The sequence below is a fragment of the Piliocolobus tephrosceles genome, chromosome 13 (assembly GCF_002776525.5).
Source record: "Piliocolobus tephrosceles isolate RC106 chromosome 13, ASM277652v3, whole genome shotgun sequence".
Lineage (NCBI taxonomy): Eukaryota > Metazoa > Chordata > Mammalia > Primates > Cercopithecidae > Piliocolobus > Piliocolobus tephrosceles.
Genome location: NC_045446.1, coordinates 76163987 through 76186277, shown reverse-complemented (window position 1 = coordinate 76186277; position 22291 = coordinate 76163987). Strand labels below are relative to the sequence as shown.

The following is a 22291-nucleotide window of genomic DNA, read 5'->3' as shown; positions in this document are numbered from 1 at the left end:
CCGTGCCCAGCTGTTATTATTTATTTTTATTTTTATTTTTTTGAGATGGAGTCTTGCTCTTTCGCCCAGACTAGAGTACAGTGGTGCGATCTCAGCTCACAGCAACCTCTGCCTCCCAGGTTCAAGTGATTCTCCTGCCTCAGCCTACAGGTAGCTGGGATTATAGGCGCCCACCACCACGCCCAGCCAATTTTTTTATTTTTAGTAGAGACGGGGTTTCATCATGTTGGCCAGGCTGGTCTTGAACTCCTGACCTTAAGCGATCCGTCCGCCTCAGCCTCCCAGAGGGCTGGGATTACAGACTTGAGCCACCACGCCCAGACTAGCATCACTGATTTTAAAACTTTGCATTTAAGTAGTTTAGATTTTTATATACACAAATACACAATCTTAAACCTGTAAATGTTGCTCACTTGAGGGAATTGGAGCATGTATCACCCCACTTTTAAAGATTTTTTTTCCCCCTAAATGCAAAGCAGTTGAAAAGCAGTTTTAAGTTGACATCCATCTCTTTGAGTCTGAATCCAGTCTTCTTCCCACTATAACACACCTCATCGACTAGGGTACGGTAGGAGTTTAGAGTAGTGGATTTTATGGTCTCATGTGTGAATTATGACATTGATGATGTATGAGGAATGATATAAATACCAATGCTACTATTAAAATATAATGAATATTTTCTTAAGTTAGTATTAATCTATATGAAATATTAGGAGTTCATAGATAGCACTTAAGACTGACTACTAAAATGTAATAGGTATTTAGTCCTGTAGAATTTGTATTTAAGTTGATAACAGTCTTTATCTTGCTGTGTTACATATGGTAATGTGTATCATCTAAGGATTTTGCTAAAATATTTGTATGTATTTTATAGAGTTTTCTTTTTAATGCCTAATGTTTGGGGCTGATAATGTGATTCACTACTTAAGATAAACTGCTGCTTTTGACATTTCTTTACATTTCTAACCTTTTTATTAATCCTTAAACACTGTCAAGGTTTTTCAGTGTTTTTTTTAATTTAACACAAATTCATTGGAATTTTATTAAAATGAATATTATACTACAAATTATTTTAATTAGTGCTTGTTTTTTTTTCTGTGGTAAACATCTGGTGCAGCCCTGTTTATGGGATGCTCAGAATTTAGCACTATTGACACTATTGATAGAATTGATGTTTTAATGATACTTGTAATCAATAAACTATTTTTTATATAAAGAGATGAGGCCAAAGACTACAATTCCCTTGTCAACCTTGATAGTGTTTTAGTATAGATGTTCTTTCATTAGATACTGGAAATACAAGGAATTTTAGGTAGTTAGTGAATGTACATGTGAACTAAAATGCTCTCTGTGTATTTTCTGTTGTGTAAGTACTTGTTCTAATCCAGTGTTATTGCATTATGTAATTGTTCTCCCTGGGAAAAACAGAATGGCATGCATTTTCCACAATACGTAAGTGACCAAAAATGAGCCTTTTTGCAATAAATTGGCATGCTATTAACCACTGCTGTAGCAGAATCTCATAACCTTTCAGCTATTGTTTTCACATTCAGATTTTCAGTGTGCCAGAAATTCTTCCTAGCATCTACTGATTTCATGGATGTGTTGCAGAATTGATTCTGATGGTGGCATGGGAAATACCGATTTTTTTTCTTGCTTAATATTCCGCCATTTGCTGCCAGATGGCTGGGTGTCTGTGTGTGTATCTGTGCTGCCACTATGCACTTGATGACTTCTGAATGAAGGGAAATGTTGATTGTGGTAATGTTTAAAATAACAACTGCATGAAATCTTACAGGCTTCTGCTCTTCTTGGCAGTTTGTCTACTGCTCTTGCAGATCTTGGTTTTTAAGTAGGGAGAGACCAATAAGCCCTACACGCTCACCCAAATACTAAACTTAGAACTGTTCACTTTAGTGGTTTTTTTTTAAAGTTATACTTCATTTAATTTCTCCATGCATATGTTCAAATTGCCATATAATTTCAGTTATTTTATGTTTTAGCAGTGTTATTGGTCTTTCACCTTTATTCAATTTCAGTTTTCATTATGAGAAACACACACAGGAAATGTTGTTAAGACAGCAACTATATCTAAAATGATTCTGTTCTCAAATTGTATGTTTAGAGATAATCAAAGTAGTAGAAAGAGGGGAACTTAAACACCATAGTGGTAGATGGTTCTTTTAAACATGAAAGCATGACCTAACCTAATTGATTGTTCCTCTTAAATAATTTTTGGAATGAATTAGAAAGCTAACATACATACTCTATATAAGAACTATGGTTCATAGAAATAGTCATACTCAATAGTAGTTTGAAACTTTTAGAGTTCTTTGAAAAGAGTAAGATCCTTAGAAACTAACTTTTTGGAAGATCAGGTTATTGATTGATTGGAGATCTTTACATTTTTTTTCTTTGAATGCTAAAGCAATCAGGTACCTAAGTAAGAAAACATTCAATAATACTTTTTCTGGGTAAACATTTTTTATGATAGTGATAGGCTTTAAATTTTACAACTATTTAGAACTATTTAAGATTTTTTTAAATCTAAAGATTTTTAAAGCTATAAAAAGCATGATGAAATCTTAGATCACTGCTGTATCTAAGTTTAAGTGGTATATTTTTCCTTCTAATAAGTCTGCTTTTCTGCTAATTTCAGGACACTTTTTTTCACTGACCATTAATTGACAGTTCTTAATGATCACAAGTGTCACTTACTCACAGCTGTCTTAGCAATTCTTTTTAGTGGAACTACAGCTACTAATTCCTTGAACTCAGTTGACACACATGAGTTATACTTTCTTGTTTATTTTTCCTTTCACTATGTTAGGCACCCCCTGTAATGGCCTATCCTGCTACTACACCAACAGGCATGATAGGATATGGAATTGTAAGTATTTTCCCAGATTCGGCTTTTGGAAAAAATATTGATTCATATGTAATATGCTTTTATTACAATTTAACCTAAAAATGAATTTAGTGCTCCTCGTACACCTAGCCCTAGTGCCTAATGCAGTAGAACCATAACATTGGCTTCATAAGCATGTCTAGATTAATCATTATACAAGAGATCTTATGCATTAATGTTCATGGCATTACTTGGTTTATTTTTCTCCTCAGAACTTTGCTGGCCTTTTATATTTCAAACATACATGTTAATTCTGAGCCTTTGTTGCTGTGACCATATATTAAATACCAGTGAGAACTTATAACCTAATATTATAGGGCATGGGAAGGATTAACACTTGAATTGTATAGAGGTAAATTTAGTCTGATAAAGGCTAGAGAAATTTTACTATGACAGTGGTTATTACAGTACAAAAACAGTCTTAACCTTTCAAAATGCCACAATGCGCATTTTAGATTGCCCTTACTTTCCCAACTCTCAGTATATAGAGACTCACTTAAGTAAGAAATGGTGCTAGTAGCTTCAACCCACCGGTGTATATTTGAGGAACTGTTCCTGGTAGAAGACAGTGCCATGTCCCTTGGTGTTACTATTGTGCCTGTTATGTTATTTCTTTATGTATATGATATGGAAGTAACTCCTTTTATACATGTGGAGAAGTTTCACAGCTTTTTTTCCACAGTCATTGCATTAAAATGTCTGTTGAGGCCGGGCGTGTTGGCTTATGCCTCTAATCCCAGCACTTTGGAGGCCACGGTGGGTGGATCACCTGAGGTTGGGAGTTCAAGACCAGCCTGACCAATATGGTGAAACTCCGTCTCTACTAAAAATACAAAAATTAGCTGGGTGTGGTGGCACACACCTGTAATTCCAGCTACTCGGGAGGCTGGGGCAGGAGAATCGCTTGAACCCGGGAGGCAGAGGTCAGTGAGCTGAGAGCATGCCACTACACTCCAGTCTGAGCAACAGAGCAAGACTCCATCTCAAAAAAAAAGAAAGGTCTGCTGAGAAACTCAGGCCATAAACTTAAAATGAAGCTCTAAATGCAAATAGTAGTCTACTTGAAACAATAAATAGAACTTCTTGAAAGATTTTAGAGCATTGCATTTTAACCAAAAGAGTAGTCTGTATGTGCATTCTTTTTACACTAGGTAATGTCACTTACTAGGTTAATTTTATACCCTGTAGTAGTAATTTTTAAAGAAACATATTTGGTTGAGATTCTGTTTTCAGTTACTCAAGAAAGAGTTAACCTCTGGTGTGTAATTTAAGCTCTTTTCTTGATTCTTATGTGAAATAAAATGGAAGAACTAGAGCAGACTTATTCAGAGAATCAACTGTCTTCACTTGTGATCACTTGCATAATGGTATAAGAACTTGATTTGTTATACAAAGGCAATTTACTTTGAAATATCTTAGCAGCAAAGACAGAGTCTTAAGTTTTCTTGATGTCTAAACCTGATAAATTTGGAAGCTCTTAGTCTGAATCATTTTATCTGTTGTACTACAATAAAGTTTAAATTTTGCAACTCATCGAATAGAAAAAGTTAGGCTTTGTTACCAGATTTTTTAAATGAGCATGTTAAAGACTTTACATACCAAAAGAAAAAAAATAGTCTTGAAAGTTTGTAGCTGTTAGTCTTACTTATATTCAGAGGAAGTTACCCTTTGAGACAAGCAAAGGTACTAGGACCTGTCATCCCTGTTGTCATTGTTATTTACTTGTCACAATAAGGAAGATGGTAGTCAATATCTTTTAACTTGATAATTTTCTCTTTTTTAGCCTCCACAAATGGGAAGTGTCCCTGTAATGACGCAACCAACCTTAATATACAGCCAGCCTGTCATGAGACCACCAAACCCCTTTGGCCCTGTATCAGGAGCACAGGTATTACAGACTACATGCAGCTGTGGTAATGTGCTTGATTTGGAAGGAATATGATACTATAACACCCTTTTGTACAACTTGAGAAACAAGTTACTAGCACTTTCCCCCTTCATTATGGATATTGCTTGCTTCATATCTTATATAAGAGCTTTAGGAATATTGATTATTTGGAGGGAAAGGATAAGTAGATAGCAAATACTAAAAGACAGAAAATTCTTGGTAACTTATAGTTGGTGGATCCAAAGGATGATTTTTCTGAGATTAAGGAGCCTACTTGCTCTTCATGATTCTGGTGTACTATCCTTTGTGAACCCTCCAAACCATTAACTCAGAGCTTTAGTTCCTTGGCTAATCGCTAGAATGATGCTACAGCAGGGTGTGTTGCCCTTGAGATGCTTGTGAAACTCTTGGCAACTCTCCAGAAAGTTTTGACTGTTATTTTTTCATTAGATAACTTTCTGCCGCTGAGGATTGTTTTCAAAAACAAACCAAAAAAAGGAATCAAAAAGCTTGAAATGTCATGCTAAACTAGATTGTTTAATCTACAGAGACTTTCCTCTTCACGTGTTTCTATGGGTTTTCTCTCCCAGTTCCTGAAAATACGCCATAAATATACATTGTTTTTTATCCCATTATTATTGCATTAGAAGAATGTGGGGTTTTTGTGTGTGTGTGTGTTTTCTTTTTTTAAGGTTTTACTCATTATGGTTAGAAGACATAGGAAATTCCTTTGTTACTCACTTCTCTGGTGGCATACTCTGGGATGAGGCCATTGTGAAGTGATAGGATGGTTTATCCTTCTGTGTCTGTGGCTCTGCTCATACTGTTTGGCATTTAGAAGTAGTTAATTATGTGCAATCGTTAGAACACTCCTCCTTTTCTTAAATGGTTTCTAATGCCAACTGATTGGTTACTGTATGTGTTTAATGCTTATTTGAAAACATTTGAATGAACATTTGGTTAGTGGACTTGTTATTCCCCTTCCACTTGAATGCATATATATTACATTTGCCAAAGCATACAGTCTTACATTGCCAAAATTAGTTTATTTGATCCAATTTGAATCTAGTCTGTATGCACAGTAGTCCCCTCTTCTCTTTGGGGATATGTTCCAAGGCCCACAGTGGATGCTTGAAAATGGGATAGTACTGAACCATATATATGCTATACATATATACCTCTGATAAAGGTTAATTTATAAATTAAGCACAGTAAGAGGTTAATAATAATGAATAATAGAACAGTAAGAGTATACTGTAATAAAAGTTTTGTTAATGTGTGCCCTTGCTCACGAACATGCTTGCTCTCTCCCTCTCTGTCTTTATCTCTCTTGAGCTATCTTAATATCCTCTACTTACCTATTTTCAGACCACGGTTCACTTCGGGTAACTGAAACCACAGAAAGTGAAATAGTGGACTGTATTTCATAGACTAGTGAAGCATAGGCAGTCCTTTCATTTTTCAGCCTTTTTGAATATTGCATCTCTTAATAAATTGATATCTTTGTTGGCTGAGAGTGGGTAGTGAATTTAGTTCTGATTAAGCGGTAAAATGCAATTAATACATTTAGCAACATGCCTCTTTTTTTACCCCGCCGTTTGTCCGTGTTAAAATGACTTCCTCCTTGTTCTTTAATCAGTTAAGTATTTACAGTGAAAATTGAAAACAATTTGGAGTCAGGATAATTGACAGAGTCATTACTTTTATAAGTCAGTTACTTTTTATGTATTTGTTTTTATAAAATAGACTGAGTATTTACAGTATTTATAGTAACTACTATTGAACTTTTACCAGCAGTAATCTGATTACTGGTTTAACTTGATAATCTTTTAAGAAGTATATTGATGATATCCCTATCTGTTGTAGATGTTTTCTTGATAAACGATTATGTCTTTTTCATGTCCTTTTGTTTTTTATTTTGTTATTTGTACATTTAACTTTAGATGTGTATCATTTACTTTAAAAATTATTATTATTATTTTTTTTGCTACAGGAGACTAAGTGATAGAAACCTAAATGTATTTAAGTAATTTTTTTTAAAGCTATAGTCCATGCTAAAGACTTATTAGGGACCTTTGACTACAGAAGCTTTTTTCCTGATATGTAGTTAAACCCTTTACCCCCTCTGCATCTTGATTTGCAGGCTGTTGTCAGAATATATTGCTACCTTAAGCTTGGATACTACTAGACAATTTCCGATTACTTTTACATACATTATGTCACCTGATTCTTTAAGTTAGATAGGTCTGCTCTCACCGTCACATTTTATAGGTGAAGAAGACAGATTTGGAAAGGTTCTTCAGCTAATTAAGTGGTGAAATCAACTTATCCCCAGGTGTCTCCTATTCCTAGTCCAGTGCTCATTTATACCACTGTCTCTCTGCTAGTGGGACTGAGCCCTTAATGGCCAATATGGTAGCACCATCTTCTTTTGTCAGCAGTGAACAGTCTACACACTCCTTTGTTTTTTCTGCTAAATGTGTAAACATTTACACATTCAGGATGTAACTACTGTAGTTGTAAAGAATATCCTCTACAGTTTTGGGTAATAACCTTCGATCTTGAAACATTGTGTATGAGTTTTGCTTTTAAAGAAACTAAACATTTTTTTTTTTAATGTTGGCAAAAATCTACCTTTAAAAAATTGTTGGCCAGGCGCGGTGGCTCACACCTGTAATCCCGCACTTTGGGAGGCCAAGGTGAGTAGATCACCTGAGGTCAGGAGTTCAAGACCAGCCTGACCAACATAGTGAAACCCTGTCTCTACTAAAAATACAAAAATTTTCTGGGCGTGGTGGCGTGTGCCTGGAATCCCAGCTACTCGGGAGGCTGAGGCAGGAGAATTGCTTGAACCTGGGAGGCAGAGGTTGTTGTGAGCCTAGATCATGCCATTGCACTCCAGGCTGGGTGATAAGAGCTAAACTCCATCTCAGAAAAAAAAATTGCTTGTCACCCAGCATCTGCTCTGTTTTTGTTTTGTTTTGTTTTTTGAGACAGGGTCTTGCTCTGTCACCCATACTAGAGTACAGTGGTGCAGTCTTGGCTCACTGCAATCTCCACTTCTCAGGTTCAAGCCATCCTCCCGCCTTGGCCTCCTGAGTAGCTGAGATTACAGGTGTGCGCCACCACGCCTGGCTAATTTTTGTATTTTTTTTAGAGATGTAGTTTTGCCATGTTACCCAGGCTTTTCTTGAACTCCTGAGCTCTAGCAGTTCACCTGCCTCAGCCTCCCAAAGTGCTGGGATTACAGGTGTGAGCCACCGCACCCACCAAGCATCTGCTCTTAACCCAAGTTTTATGTCCTGTTGCCTTCTAAAACCCACATAACCCTTTTGCAGAAACCAGAAAAGTGCCAGAATTTCCTTGTGCATGAAAAGAAACAGGGACAGAAATATCTTTTCCTAACTACTTTATATCAGAAGAGAAGTGAATGAGAACATTAGGGTAATAAGTTTCTAGTTGAAAGATAAAATTTGAAATGAGTACTTAAGTATTACTGAAAAAGCAAATGAAGGAAGCAAATTGATAACTAGAAAAATAAAATCAGGCAGCAATGAAATGGCTCATAGAAGCTTTGGTCTCTCTGCATAGTCATTTGAATCATTTGAAAGTCAGAATCTTAAATTTGTGAATGTTACTTTTAATTCTTTATAACTCCTTTGTTCTCCATGTGTCTAATCACAAAGGTCCCACTAATTGTTTCTCTGCTGTAATTAGACCCACTCTTCTCCCTGCATTCTACAGCTTTCACCCAATGTTGGAACCTCTTTATTCACGGTTGTTTTGCAATAGTCACTCATGTTCTTTGCCTCCTCGATTTAATCCATTTTGTAAATACTGGAATAATCTTTTGTAGGCAGTATTTGTAGCACCTATCTCCATACTCAAACATTTAGGGAGGTGAATCGTTTTTTGTGTGTGGGTGACAGGGTCTCTCTGTGTCCCCCAGGCTGGAGTGCAGTGTGGTGCAATTTCAGCTCACTGCAACCTCTGCCTCTTGTGTCGTAACTCCTGCCTCAACCTCCCCAGCAGTTGGGATTACAGGCACACGCCACCACGCCCATCTAATTTTTAGAAGAAACAGGGTATCACCATGTTGGCCAGGCTGGTCTCAAACTCCTGGCCTCAAGTGATCTGCCTTCCTGGGCCTCCCAGAGTGTTGGAATTACAGGTGTGAGCCACTGTGCCCAGCCTAAGGAGGTGAATCTAAATATAACGGAAAATTTAAAGCCTTTTCTCAGCTTTCCTTCCATCTTAAAACTACCTCATGAAGCCTCCCTATTTATAAGAATAATAATGAGTTAATGGAATATTCAAGTTCTTCAATTCCATACTTTTACAATTCTCAATAAGTATCCAGTGTTCTGCTGTTGTTTGTCTTTTCCAAAAGTCCTTCACCTGCCATAAAGTGGGTTTACTCTTTGTCCAGTCTTCAGTCGTCTCGTGTCCCTTTCACATCCTTATGAGATCTGGAATTCTTTTCCTTATTCTGCATTATTTTTTCTTACAGACCTTGTGACTACCTAGCATCCATCCAATCTAGCAAGGGCCTTCTTTACTAAATTATAAGCTTCATGAAGGCAAGCTTCTCTGGCATGCTTGCTTCTCTGTCCTTAGTTCCTGGAACGGTGCCTGACATGTAATAGTTTTTGTACATCTTTTGTTAAGTAAATGAGTCACCTTGTAAACTTAACTTTTTCATCATATAACTTACTCTGCTCCTCCTTTATCTCTCATTTCACTTACTTGTAACCATTATAATAACTTACAGTGGTGTTTAAAATTGGTTTGATTTGTTGGCTGATAGTTATGGTGAGCTAAAACATTAGACGGCTCACCTGAGGATTGAAGACAGCTTTAACTTCATGATTGAACATTTTTAATAATTAAAAATTAAACTGTTGGCCAAACACAGTGGCTCATGTCTATAATACTAGCACTTTGGGAGGCTCAGGCAGGAGGATCACTTAAGTGCAAGGAGTTCCGGACCAACCTGGGCAACATAGTGAGACTCTCTTTGGTTTTTGAAAAACTTAAACTGTTTATCTTTGAATTAGATGAGCTTTTTCTCAGGGTTTAATGTTTGATGATTCTCAGCCAGTCTCTTGGATTAATTTTGTCCATAGAATGCTAGCTGAAACCAAAATAATTTTTCTTAATGAATTACCTTTTAATTGTTCTTTCTTTGTTTTGTTCCCTTTTTTCCAGTTGGATTAAAAAATCATTGAGGGCAGAGATCATCTATCTCTTTGTATGGGGTAAAGTAAATGGCAGTTAAAATGAAAAATGAAATTCCATCAAAATGGAATCTTTTAATCAAATCTCAGTTCTACAGCTATTCCCAAAAGTTCTTCCTTGCTCTTTGAAGTGTTTGTTTTGAGAGCTGTTACTTACCTAAGGCATAACTTGTAGCTCTTGGTTTCTTGCCTGATTACTGTTAATCAAATTAACATTTTTGAGAGAACCCTAGCCCTCTCAGATATGTTTATCTTGTTGCCATTTAGTGAGACATTCCAGTGTTTTGTGTGTTTTACATTTTATCTATGTTACTGTAAGCACTGCATTAGTGCTTGTTTGTGAGGAAGCAGCTAACACCTTCCAGATGGCTGTTAGCTCAGACTTGATTCAGTTCTTCAGGAAATTGTCATTATGGCTTTAATTTAGTAGACTGCGCTGTAGCTTTGAACTTATGAATTCCTATACACATAGCTTTTTCTCTTTTTGTGTGTGTGTGTGTGTGTGTGCTGGGTCATTTTTCTGTATTTTTTAGATATTTTCATGGAATTGTTTAACAATGGATATATTTTTCTGTTTCATACCTAACATTGTAGCTGTCTTTAGTATGTTGTTCTACATTAGTGCATCTTCCTAGATGTTTAACTTCGTGGTAAATTCTAGGTCCTTGTGGTTTTCCTTTTGTTTCTCTTCTGTGCTTCCTCACGATCTTACTGTTTGGTTGCTTGGTACAGATTGCTAGTGTGTCTGGAAAGGGGACTCCTGCTTTCTCTTAACTGGTGCTTTATGTAAATTCAAATGTCCATTGCTAAGCCTGTAGTTCATAAACTCATTCTATAATTGGAATACACAGCTATTATGTTACTAAGCATGAACACAATTATAGTTTCAATTTTCTTTTGAAAGTCATTGTGGTATGAAATAACACTTTTTAAATGAATGTTTATATGGTAGTTTAGGTATTTTTGAAGCTCTTTTCGGGTGAGAAGGGTTGTTGTCATCTTATTATTTCCTTATGTGAAAAATTCTCACTAATCACATATCAATCTGCCTATTTTCCCAAAAGCAATATGAAAAACACAGAGTATTAACTTTGGACATTTAATTTTAAAGTTAAGCATACTAAAAGTTTTGTTGGTTTCTTTTTTGTTTTTGTTTGTTTTGTTTTATTCTTTTTTTTTTTTTTTTTGGAGACAGGGTCTCATTCTGTCACCCAGACTGGAGTGCAGTGGCATGATCATGACTCACTGTAGCCTCAGCCTCCAGAGTAGCAAAGACTGCAGGCACACACCATCATGACTGGCTAATTTTTAATTTTTTGTAGAGCGAGCGTACATCAGACTGGTCTTGAACTCCTGACCTCAAGCAGTCCTCCCACTTTGGCTTCCCAAAGGACTGGGATTATAGGCATGAGCCACTGCTCCTGGCCAAGTTTTGTTGGTTTCTTGACTGGTATTAGGCCTTTTTTTCTAAAGGAGGACTGCCAGTTTTGCTTATGGAGGATATGGTTAAAAATGCAAAATGGCTGCTGCTTTTTGTTGTTTTTTGCAGTGGCTAATTTTAAATAAGTCTGAGATCAGTTAAGTGCCTGAAGGGAAATGATGGCTTGTTGTGAGTGCTTTTTATCCTTCTGAATGGGAGAACTGTTGCTTTTAGAGATTTGTATAATAAGTCTTAGAAAAAGCCTTTTAAATTTCTTTCTTGTATTTAAGAACTAGTGGCTGCTTTTAGGCTTCGTTTTGGTTTTGTTTTTTGGTTTTGTTCTGGTTGTTTTTTTACTCTCGTGGTGTGTTAATTGTGAATATTGGCAGTGCCTCCTCTGTCAGCCAATCTGCCCAGCTGGATTTCTGTGAAGAAGGCTTTTTGCCTTGTAAGCAGTGTGTTATAATCATTCATCCTTGCCCACTACAGAATACCATGAGGGACATTTCCTTTGGGATTGGGATGTAGTACCGTAGGTGAAAACTAGTTCTGTAGCTCCCAGTACACACCTGAATCATTCAAAACAGAAATATTAGGAGTCTCATCTGCTGACCACTGTTGCTAACAAGACAACCTATAGAATAAGACCTTGCTTGTTACTAGGTTTTTGCTGAGGACATTCTCCAAAAGGTAGAAATCTAATTTCTTGTCTTAATAAAGAAAACCAGAAAGTATTCTTAAAATCTTGGGTGCCTGTGAAGTTCTGTAGAATCTTCCTGACAAACATCAGTGACCATGTGTGTTAATGTGTATACAGAAAGCATGGGAATGTATTGTCTCACATTTACTAGAAAAGTTCCTTTAAAAAATTCTCTACTCCCACTTTAACTTTTTCCTGTAAATTCAATATAACCGTAAATTCTAGCTGAATTGAAATTAATTGGGATAGCAGAGTTTGAAGAGGGAAAAAACACCAGCCTTGGAACCAGCAGATCTGCATTAAGTCTGTATTATAGTTTCCTAGGACTGCTGTAACAAAGTACCACAAACTTGATCAAACATATTAAAAGTTTTTAAGTTCTTAAAAAGGAAATTTGTTTTCTATCACTTCTGGAAAAATCAGAGTATCGGCAGAGCCATGCTGCCTCTGAATTTTCTAGGGGAGGATCCTTCCTTGACTTTTTCAGCTTTTTATAGCCCCAGTCATTCCATAGTTTGCAGTTGTAGCCATTTACTCTCTACCTGTCGCATGGTATTCTATGGGTCTCTACCTCCACGTGCCTCTCCTTATAAGGACACTAATCATCAAATTAGGGTCACTCCAATGACCTCATCTTAACTTGATTACATCTCCAAAGACCTTATTTCCAAGTAGGGTCAAATTTATGGGCACCAGAGGTTAGGACTTCAACACATCTTTTGGGGGGTCACAATTCAACAGAGTCTTGACTTAACTCCTCAGCTAACCATGTGTTGAGAGCAAATTCTCTATGTAACTTTGAGCCTTAGTTTCTGTACCTGTAAAATTGTGGTATTACTTTGTGTACTTTATCATTTTGCTGTAAGGATCAAATGAAAATATTTGAAACTAAGAAAATTTTTAAAGGTTGCCCTGTTTTTGGAAATTGTTTCTATTCCCTGAATTGTTCTTATTCTACAATTCTAAGAGGAGAATTGGGCACAGTGGCTCACACCTGTACTCTCAACACTTTTGGAGGCTAAGGTGGAAGAATCACTTGAGCCCAGGAATTGAAGGCTACAGTTAGCAATGATCACACCACTGTGCTCCAGCCTGGTCAACAGGACTCGACCCTGTCTTTGGGGGGAATAAAGTTCTAGAGAGGTTCAGATAAAACGTACATTCAAAGTGAAATGCTCCCAGGTCACTGTGTGGCATCCCCTAAAAAATGGGTAATGCAGGCCGGGCACCGTGGCTCACGCCTGTAATCCCAGCACTTTGGGTGGCCGATGGGGGGCGTGGATCACGAGGTCAGGAGTTCGAAACCAGGCTGACCAGCATGGTGAAACCCCAACTCTATGAAAAATACAAAAATTAGCTGGACATGGTGGCAGGCACCTGCAGGAGAATTGTTTGAATGGCTCACTGCACTCCACCTGGGCGACAGAGTGAGATTCTGTCTCCAAAAAAAAAAACAAAACCACAATAACAAAACAAAATGGGTAATGCGTTCAAGGTGACAGGGTTAATGTTGGCATAACTTTGTTATGTGGTTGATAGGCAGAAACCCAAGGTGGGGTTTTGTTGAGCATAAACACAAGAAGCAATTATTTGTGGCACTAGACTTAACCCAAAGGATAGACCGCTACATGTATATAGTAGAGAAATCCTGTCTTTTAGCCCTATCTGACAGAGGAAGCTGAGGAATCGCATTATCTTTAAGTAAATGAAATGCAGCACTGTATAGTTATATCTCTAAGCAACTGGATTCAGTGTACCACTAATGGCCTGGTCATGTTCTAAACATTACCCCAAAACAGCCTAACTGTTCTGTGACTCAGTGTCTCTGTGGAATCCTGTTTAGTAGTACCGTGGTCTTTAAATGTTTTGATTACACAGCAGTATTAGGAAAACATGTTTAAAGCATTGTCTTAAGTCTGTGCTGATGTAACAGAATACCATAGACTGGGTAGTTTATAAAGAGCAGAAATGTATTGGCTCACAGTTCTGGAGGCTGGAAAGTCTAGTATCAAGGTATTGGGATTTGGCAAGGGCCTTCTTGGTGCATGATAATGTGGTGGAAGGTATCACACGGCAGGCAGAAAGCAGAGAGAGAACAAAAGGGGGCGAACCCACTCCCTTGATGAGAACCTGAATACCTCTTAAAAGTCCTAACTCTCAATACTGTTTACAATGACAACCAAATTTAAACAAGAGTTTTGTAAGAAACAGTCAAAACCATAGCAAGTATGTACCGTGACTGTATGTGTATTTATAGATTACATTCATGTATTTCTATAGCAATATATGAGGTACATTTAAAACATGTAAAAATAGGAATTTTTTTAAATAGTACAGTTGTAATAATTTCTTTGTACATCCCACTTCGGAGACTGTTTTTATATGGAGCTTCTTTTGTCACCAAAAGGCATTTAATTTTGCGCATTTTAGAATTCTTACAATGTGTAAGTGACTGCTAGTTACTGAACAAGGGACAGATAAAGTCTTTCCTGCACCTGAGCAGCCTAAAGGTGAGTGTAATACAGACGGACAAGTGACTGGTTGATAATAGAATGAGAGCCCTTATAAGAAAGACATACAGAGCACAGCAGAAGAGCAAGAACAACACAGAGGCAATGACATTTGAACTAGGCCACGTATAACTGTAGATCAACATTTGATGGTAGGTAGTAGGGAAGATGGAACTAAGAATATTTGAGCTGCTTAATATATGGCAGGCAGCATGCTGAGTGCTTATGTTCATTTAATTCTCAAGACAGCCATAAGCAGGAATACAGGTATTGGGCCTGGTATTCTAAATCCCATTTTATAAGAGAGTTAGGATTAGATTCAGTTCCATCTTTCTACAAAACCTGGCACTGTTGTTCCAGGCAAAGGGAGTACAGTCTATTTTTCTCTTAAGATGTTGATTTTGCCAATGAGACAAAATGAATCTCTACAGCATTGTTAAGTTTCTACCCAGGCTTTTGGGTGACTGAAAAATTAAAATGTAAAGATGTGGCAAAGTTGGTTCTCTAAGAATTTTAAGTACAGCCAAATGATATGTCATAAGTTTTTTCCTAAATATCCAACCATTTAGTCTTTCATAAGCTTTTAATTCCACTAGGCTGACTTTCTGAGATTGTTGGTGTTTTCTTGTTCTAACCTGAAATTTTCTTTGTTTAGTGTTAAACAGGAGTATAACGAAGGAGTAACCATTTCTATTTTATGATAGTCTGTAAATAGACTTTTTTTTTTTTAAACCTTCTTTAAGCTAGGTGTGTTTGTCCTTTATTAAAGTCAGTCTGACCCATCCTGTACAACATTGCAAGACCTTAACTTAAAAAAAAAAGCCAGGTGTGGTGGTGCATGCCTGTAATCCCACCTACTTGGGAGGCTGAGATGGGAGAATCACTTGAGCCCAGGAGGTTGAGGTTGCAGTGACCTGTGACTGCGCCACTGCACTTCAGCCTGGGTGACAGAACAAGACAATGTTGATAGATAGATTATATGAAACACACTCTATAACCAAAAAAATCATTGCTCTGTATATAATGCAAAGATTTTGGTAACATTTTACCGTATTTTTTCGTAAAGATTGATTAGAGTAGTGGGGGAGGGGAGAAGGAATTTAAGAGATACTATCATCAACCACTTGCAGATTTTAGTATTTTTATTTATACGCTGCTCTTCTCAGTATTTCATTTTTCTATACATGAGAAAAGACTTTGTCTGTATTGGACCATTAGATTGACCATTTTGTTTAAGACATCTTCTGTTGTGACATAGGTCATTTTGATTTGAACGAACTGGTAGCTATACCAGTTATTTTTTGGCTCTATGGGAATTTTGGGATAGAGAATGTTATTTGAAATAAATAGGTAAAGGCTCTTTTTGTTTGTGTTTTGTTTTAGTTTTATTTGTGATAGATACCTGGTGACATAGTAGTAGGGCTTGACTGGAAAGATCAATTATGATTTGTCTTGGTGTTCAGAACAACAAATAACATATGCTGTCTTGCAAAATTTGATGATTTTGTGATTTATGTGAATAGCCGTCTTTTTGTTGCTGGTTTGTGTTTTTAATTTTTTATCCTCTAGTACTTTAACCTTGCCTTTTTATGTTCTTTAGCAACCCTACATCATGTTCTTTTATTTACTCACAGGAATAAGTAGAGTCGAGTCAGCTCTTATAGTTTTAAAATTCTCCTACTTCTCACCCACCAAGATCCCATTGCCTCTTCATGCTATTTTGTCCTTGATTTTCCTGAGCAGTAACTGGGCTATTGAAGCACATTTCTCTTCCTTCTCTTATTTACTCTCTGGGGTGACTACTTTGTCACCAGTGCAAGGTGTGTCTGTGCTTTGAAAAGATACCAGGAAGGGGTAGGATGGTCAGGGGCTGCTGGGTGTCCCACTCCTTGGAGCTGTGCAGTCAGCCAAGCTAGTCCTGGCTACGATTTCATCTGCTTGATACGGATATTGATGATAAGAAACTTATTCCAAGGATGTTGTCTTGTTTTCTTATTGGTGTCATGTTTTAGTTTGGCTACATTTTTATAGACATAAGACATGTATGTATGTGTTTTACCAATTTAAGGGACTACTGGAAGTTCTAATAAAAAAACAACTCTTTTTCCCAAGGAAAAGTGATCCTTTTCAACATTGTTTATAAGCCTCTAGGGCTTGTCTAGCAGTATGCTCACATATTGAGAATGGATTTTTCTCTTCTGTATTCTTCAGGGGCATTTTATTGTGGGTCTGTCAGGTCTTCAGACTGCTACCCTCATGAAAACATGTGATTTAAGAAGGTAATTCAGTGTGGGGCTGTCATAGGAAACTTCTGATTTTAGATGTAGTCTATCTGCAATAAGTAGGATTTGCAGTTGCTGTTGTTTTAACTTCAGGTGAAAGAAAATCTGCTTCAGAGAGAAACGAAGTTAATCTTGGAGATAAGTGTGGATGTTGGACTCCCTCCAGCTTAGTAACTGATGATCACTTTACTTGAAATCATTCTGCTTTTGATTGGCCATCCATGGTAGCACTGAAGAGGGAGGAGGGGAAATCTTTCCAGTTGTTACACCTTAATTTGTCTCTGCGTGGATGATATTTGAAACCTCAAGCCCAGGCATGCTGCTCTGTCCTCCCATCTGTAGCTGCCTGCGTGATTCCATTATGCTTCCATTTGTCTCTTCCCATTGTCTTTGAACATTTGTTTTTGGGAACAAGATATGCATTAGGAAATTACTCAACCCTGAGTATAACTGATGCCTATAAATTGATCTTGGCGTCCAGAACAAATTGCGTATACTAGTGATGTAATACTTGCTGAAGCTCATTGGCTGTTCATTCTCTATAGTGCTTTTCCTAAATAAATAAATAAATAAATAAATAAATAAATAGGTAGAAAGAAATTAAATCACTTGGCACCAGCAAAGAAATCTTCTATAGGATTTGAATGTTGAAGTATGAATTGAAACTGATTCCAGTTAGTCAACTTTTATTGCTCAGTTGGACATCCCTAAAAGAATAGCTGATTTTGTAATAGTCCTGTGCTTACATGGTTTGCAATCTTATACAGAGGGAGGAAAAGAATTAAAAGCTTGTTCGAAAGTAAAATGGTTCATGTTGGGTTTGAAATGCTCATGTCAGCTTAATGAAGGATACATGTATGAAAATTAGTATCTTGTTCAAGAATAGTCTATCTTTGGGAGAATAAAGGTACATACTGAGTTCAGTGGTTTACTTGCCTTACAGTATATTCGAATTAAACAATAGGACAGATTTTAAGAATCAAGTAAATATGTCCAAACAGAGAGCAGGATCCAAGATCTTAAGTATTCCCCATATTCAGGGCAGTATGTGGACAGTTACAGTAGGTGACCTCTAAGGTCTCTTTCACCTCCCACAGTGTGTGTGTCAGCTGCAGTTTGTCCAGATAAACGAGCAGGAGACAACTTCATGTAAAAAGTGTATGAACCTAGGACAGGACTTTTCGACCCTTACGAAGAAAGAAAGGAAAAAATATTGCAGCTAGATGTTTTGGCTCTGGGCTGAGGTCAGAGTTGCACAGCTTTGGACAGATATCCTGGGCACAGGAAACATGTTCTCTCAATTTTAAACAAAAATGCAATTATGTATTCCCTCCCCTATCCTCCCCACCGCCCCCTCCCCACACACATTAAAATTCTTAACCATGGATCAGCTTATATCGACCTTTTGGGTAAAAGACATTATTCCTTTGAAATTTCAGAAGCAAGAGTTTGTTTTCTGAAAAACACATGCCATTGCATACCTTTTAACTTGACATGCTACTGAAACTTTTGTCTTAATCCATTTTCTAGAAAGACTGCCCTTATATTTATTAAAGATGACAAAACAAAAACCACTTCTTCTTTCATACATTCTGTTTTCATGTTCTGTCATTCTGAGATCTTTTTTTCTTTCCCTCTCTCTGTCTTCTTTTCCCCCAGCTGTCGGCAGCATCCAGCCCCTCCAGTCACAGTCCTCACAGAGCTTCAGGAAAGGACCCTTTTGCAGAGCTCTCTTTGGAGGATTTCTTATAAATCACTTTAGGTATTGCTGCTTGTTGTGGGAGATGGGGACTTAAATACTTAAAAACAATTACCAAACATTAAACACAATTCACGCTTCTCTTTCATTTCTTTAAAGGACTCTAGGTTCCCTCTCCTCTTCCTCCTCTTCCTCTATTCTTTAGGTGCAGAATGAAAAGATAGGACATAAGGAAAAACAACTTTTGGAAAATATCTTTAACATAATTAAAGTAATCTCACCCACTGCTCACAGTAAATGGATGAGATCGGATAAAGTTTGCCTTTTTAATTAAGGGCAAGTGAATATTTAAGCCCTGTTGATTAGAAGGATTCTGCGTATGATCCACACTGCCTCTGTTTGCTGGAAGACAGTGCAATTTGTTCTTCTTGGTGCTCTAGCCCCCAGTTTAGATATACCTTCTAGATCTTTGGGAGTTTATCGTCTTCTGATTTGGCAAGTTTATTAGCACGTCTACTTCAGTAATAGATCTTTGGATGGGCAGTTTAAGGGAAATCGTGAGTGAAATATCTTTGAATGAACAGTGGTACCCTATTGAAAAATATTTTTTATGGCTCTTTCAGATTTTTATTTATGTTAATAAAAATGACTTAGAATAATATTACTGTTCCCTTTACTATCTCTAATTATATATCATTTGGAAATAATACTTCAAATTTTGCTTCGCAAATGAAATTTTGCGTGTGGTATTTGTGCTTATGGAGAGATTTTTCTGAACTTGTCATGAAAAAATAGGTCATTGATCTTTCTTCTCCTCCTCCACATGCTATTCCTCGATTTTTAGCAGTTAAGTATTTGGCCTGGATGTGGTTGCTTATGCCTGTAATCCCAGCACCCTGGGAGGCTGATGCAGGAGGATCAGTTGGGGCTAGTAGTTCAAGATCAGCCTGGGCAATACGGTGAGACCCTAGTCTCTACCCCTCCCAAAAAATTAGCCAGCTGTGGTGGCAACTGTCTGCAGTCTTAGCTATTCAGGAGGCTGAGGCAGGAGGGTTAGTTGAGCCCAGGAAGTCCAGTGAGCTTTTCTTTTTTTCCAAGATGGAGTTTCACTCTTGTCGCCCAGGCTGGAGTGCAGTGCCACGATCTCAGCCCACTGCAACCTCTGCCTCCCGGGTTCAAGCAATTCTCCTGTCTCAGCCTCCCAAGTAGCTAGGATTACAGGCGCCTGCCACCACACCTGGCTAATTTTTGTATTTTTAATAGAGACGGGGTTTTACCATATTGACCAGGCCAGTCTCGAACTCTCGAACTCACCTCAGGTGATCCGCCTGCCTCAGCCTCCCAGAGTGCTGGGATTACAGGTGTGAGCTACGGTGCCCAGCCAGTGAGCTTTGATCACGCCACTGCAATCCAGCCTAGACAGCGGAGCAAGACCCTGTCTCAAAAACATCAACAACAAAAATCATTATTTGGAAGTCCCTATATGTGTCAAATATCGGGCTCTCTGGCACATAAGTTTGTAATACTGACTTTGTTTAAAAACAGGGTTTGTGATTAGCATGTTGTGAACACTTCTGGGCCAGTTAAATGGTAAAGACCACAAAGCATTTTTACTTATGAGAAGACATCCTACAATACAATGAATTAACATACCCACTTTTTTTTTTTCCAGATACAGTTCATGTAACTTGATGGAAGAAAATGGAATTACTCCAAAAAGACAAGTGCTCAAGCAGCAAAATCCTTACTTCCAGCAAAATCCAAACTGCTGTCTCTTAAATCTCTTAAACTCTCTTCTTCCACTAGAATGCTACAAGTAACTCAGTGAAGGCCCATGAAGGAAATTGGGACTAGTTTATAGGAGAACGTATCAATACAGTTTATAAAGCCAAGAATTGCTATGATTTAAGACTAAGATCTGTCTTTTTGGTGACTAACCCTTCAGTTCTTTCAACTCCGGTTAATACCCATAATCAGTAACCTATCAAGAAAAGCCCTTATTTGGAAAGTGTGAAATTTGTATTTGGAAAAGCTGCCTGGAGAGAAGAACTGTGTCCTTTACTGTATTTCAACAGGACTCTTTTGGGGGATCAAAATTAAAATTCCTAATTATGCATTATCTTTCTTTTCTCCAGTCCTCACAAATACAGAAACAGTAACTGAAATTAACTTTTCTTTTTTTAAAAAAAAATATACTCAGTTTGCAGTAGACATTCCTTAAGTATTTGTATTTATTTATGATTATCAATTTTACATAACATTAATATTGTATCAGACCTCCTTATGAAAATGAGTATGGATGTGCACAGTATGTTTGATTTTTATCCACAAGAATGAATCTGATTCAGAATGCTTTTCTCAGCTGACATACAGAGCACTAAATATTTTACGGCAAGTCCATAGGTCTGAATCTCTTAAGAATTCTCGGCCTCTATGGGATTTAGGGAAGCATTATAAATGCATTAATCCTTATAGTCAATTCTGTGCCTAGGATTTTGCCAGGGAACAGTTCACTGACTAGGAAAAGCACTACATTTTAAATTCAGCATTAGTGCATTGGGAAGGATCTTTACTGCTTTGTGCTTGGCATGTCATTATTTTCCATTTGACATTAGGGCCTTTCCAAAATGAATGTGAGGAATTGCTTTCACTTCAAGACTTTCCTTCTTTTCACTAAAACTCTAGAAGGTGTTGCAAGGGTGGGGGAAGGGGGGCAAAGTCCTTGAACCTTTTATTTGGCTCGTGCCATGTTATGATCATGTACCTTTTAAATAAGGGACAATAGTATCTTTAAAGTTAATGTCTAGCCAAGAGTTTAGTAAACGAAGAATTAAACTGCACTGTTGATCGGTGCTTTGTGTAAATACATCTTTAACATTTGGGTTGAGAGGGGCCTTAAGAAGGACAGTTCATTGTAGGAAAGCAATTCTGTACATGAGTTTAAGCATTCTTGTTGCATTGTCTCTGCAGATTCTATTTTTGTTTACAATATTAAAATGTATGTTAGCAAAATGGGTGGATTTTCAAATAAAATGCAGCTTCCACAAAACTTTTGTTATGGTATTCTGGTCTGAGATGCATTTTCATTTTCCCTTTCTGTTTTTATTATCATCAATATCATCATTTTTCCCTAATAAAAGTATACCCAGGTGATTATATTTGTTGGTTTAGTAACATGGAAGGTTTGTTTTATATAAATTTTCAAAAAGATGTCTCTTTACACTTTTTGTTACCTTGTAGACTCTTACTGATAAACGCAACTACTGATTAAAATTGTTCACTTTCTGTCTTTTGATCAGATGCCTTTAGTCAGGTAAGTTTAAGGGATAATATGCAGTTAAGTGTAACGTTTCGGTACATACAATTACGTCTGCCAAAGAAACCTTTGATTGTATCATGTTGCCTATTTAGTAGTGCATAGGGTTCAGAGTACATGATAAAGGATTAAAAGCTTTGCATTGATAAGTGTATGCATAGTATTTGCTGTGATTGGAGAAAAAATGTAGTCGTAGCCAATAAATTTTATCAGCTTCTAAGTTTCACTATTATTAAACCATTTTCATATAAACTGGGAAATTGTACTTTCGTAAGTTAACCTCCTTTACAGATTTTTGTCTCTTCTGATGTTTGAGGAGGTGTTTATATTT

General features: G+C 37.2%; 1 protein-coding gene across 15 annotated transcripts in view; it reads left to right on the top strand.

The window, feature by feature from the left end:
* PICALM (phosphatidylinositol binding clathrin assembly protein) overlaps nucleotides 1–21922 on the top strand; it is a 111570-nt gene extending 89648 nt beyond the window's left edge. For 3 of the 15 annotated variants that reach the window (XM_023209251.1, XM_023209242.1, XM_023209241.1), the window contains 4 exons: nucleotides 1429–1452; nucleotides 2831–2890; nucleotides 4692–4796; nucleotides 20317–21922. In XM_023209251.1, the coding sequence (XP_023065019.1) occupies nucleotides 1429–1452; nucleotides 2831–2890; nucleotides 4692–4796; nucleotides 20317–20331 (204 nt within the window). In that variant the 3' untranslated portion in view covers nucleotides 20332–21922. Of the gene's footprint in view, nucleotides 1–1428; nucleotides 1453–2830; nucleotides 2891–4691; nucleotides 4797–18604; nucleotides 18823–20316 lie in introns of those variants that run through there. The other 12 variants (XM_023209250.3, XM_023209239.2, XM_023209238.2 and 9 more) reach the window with 12 other exon arrangements.
* The last annotated feature ends 369 nt before the right edge of the window (nucleotides 21923–22291 follow it).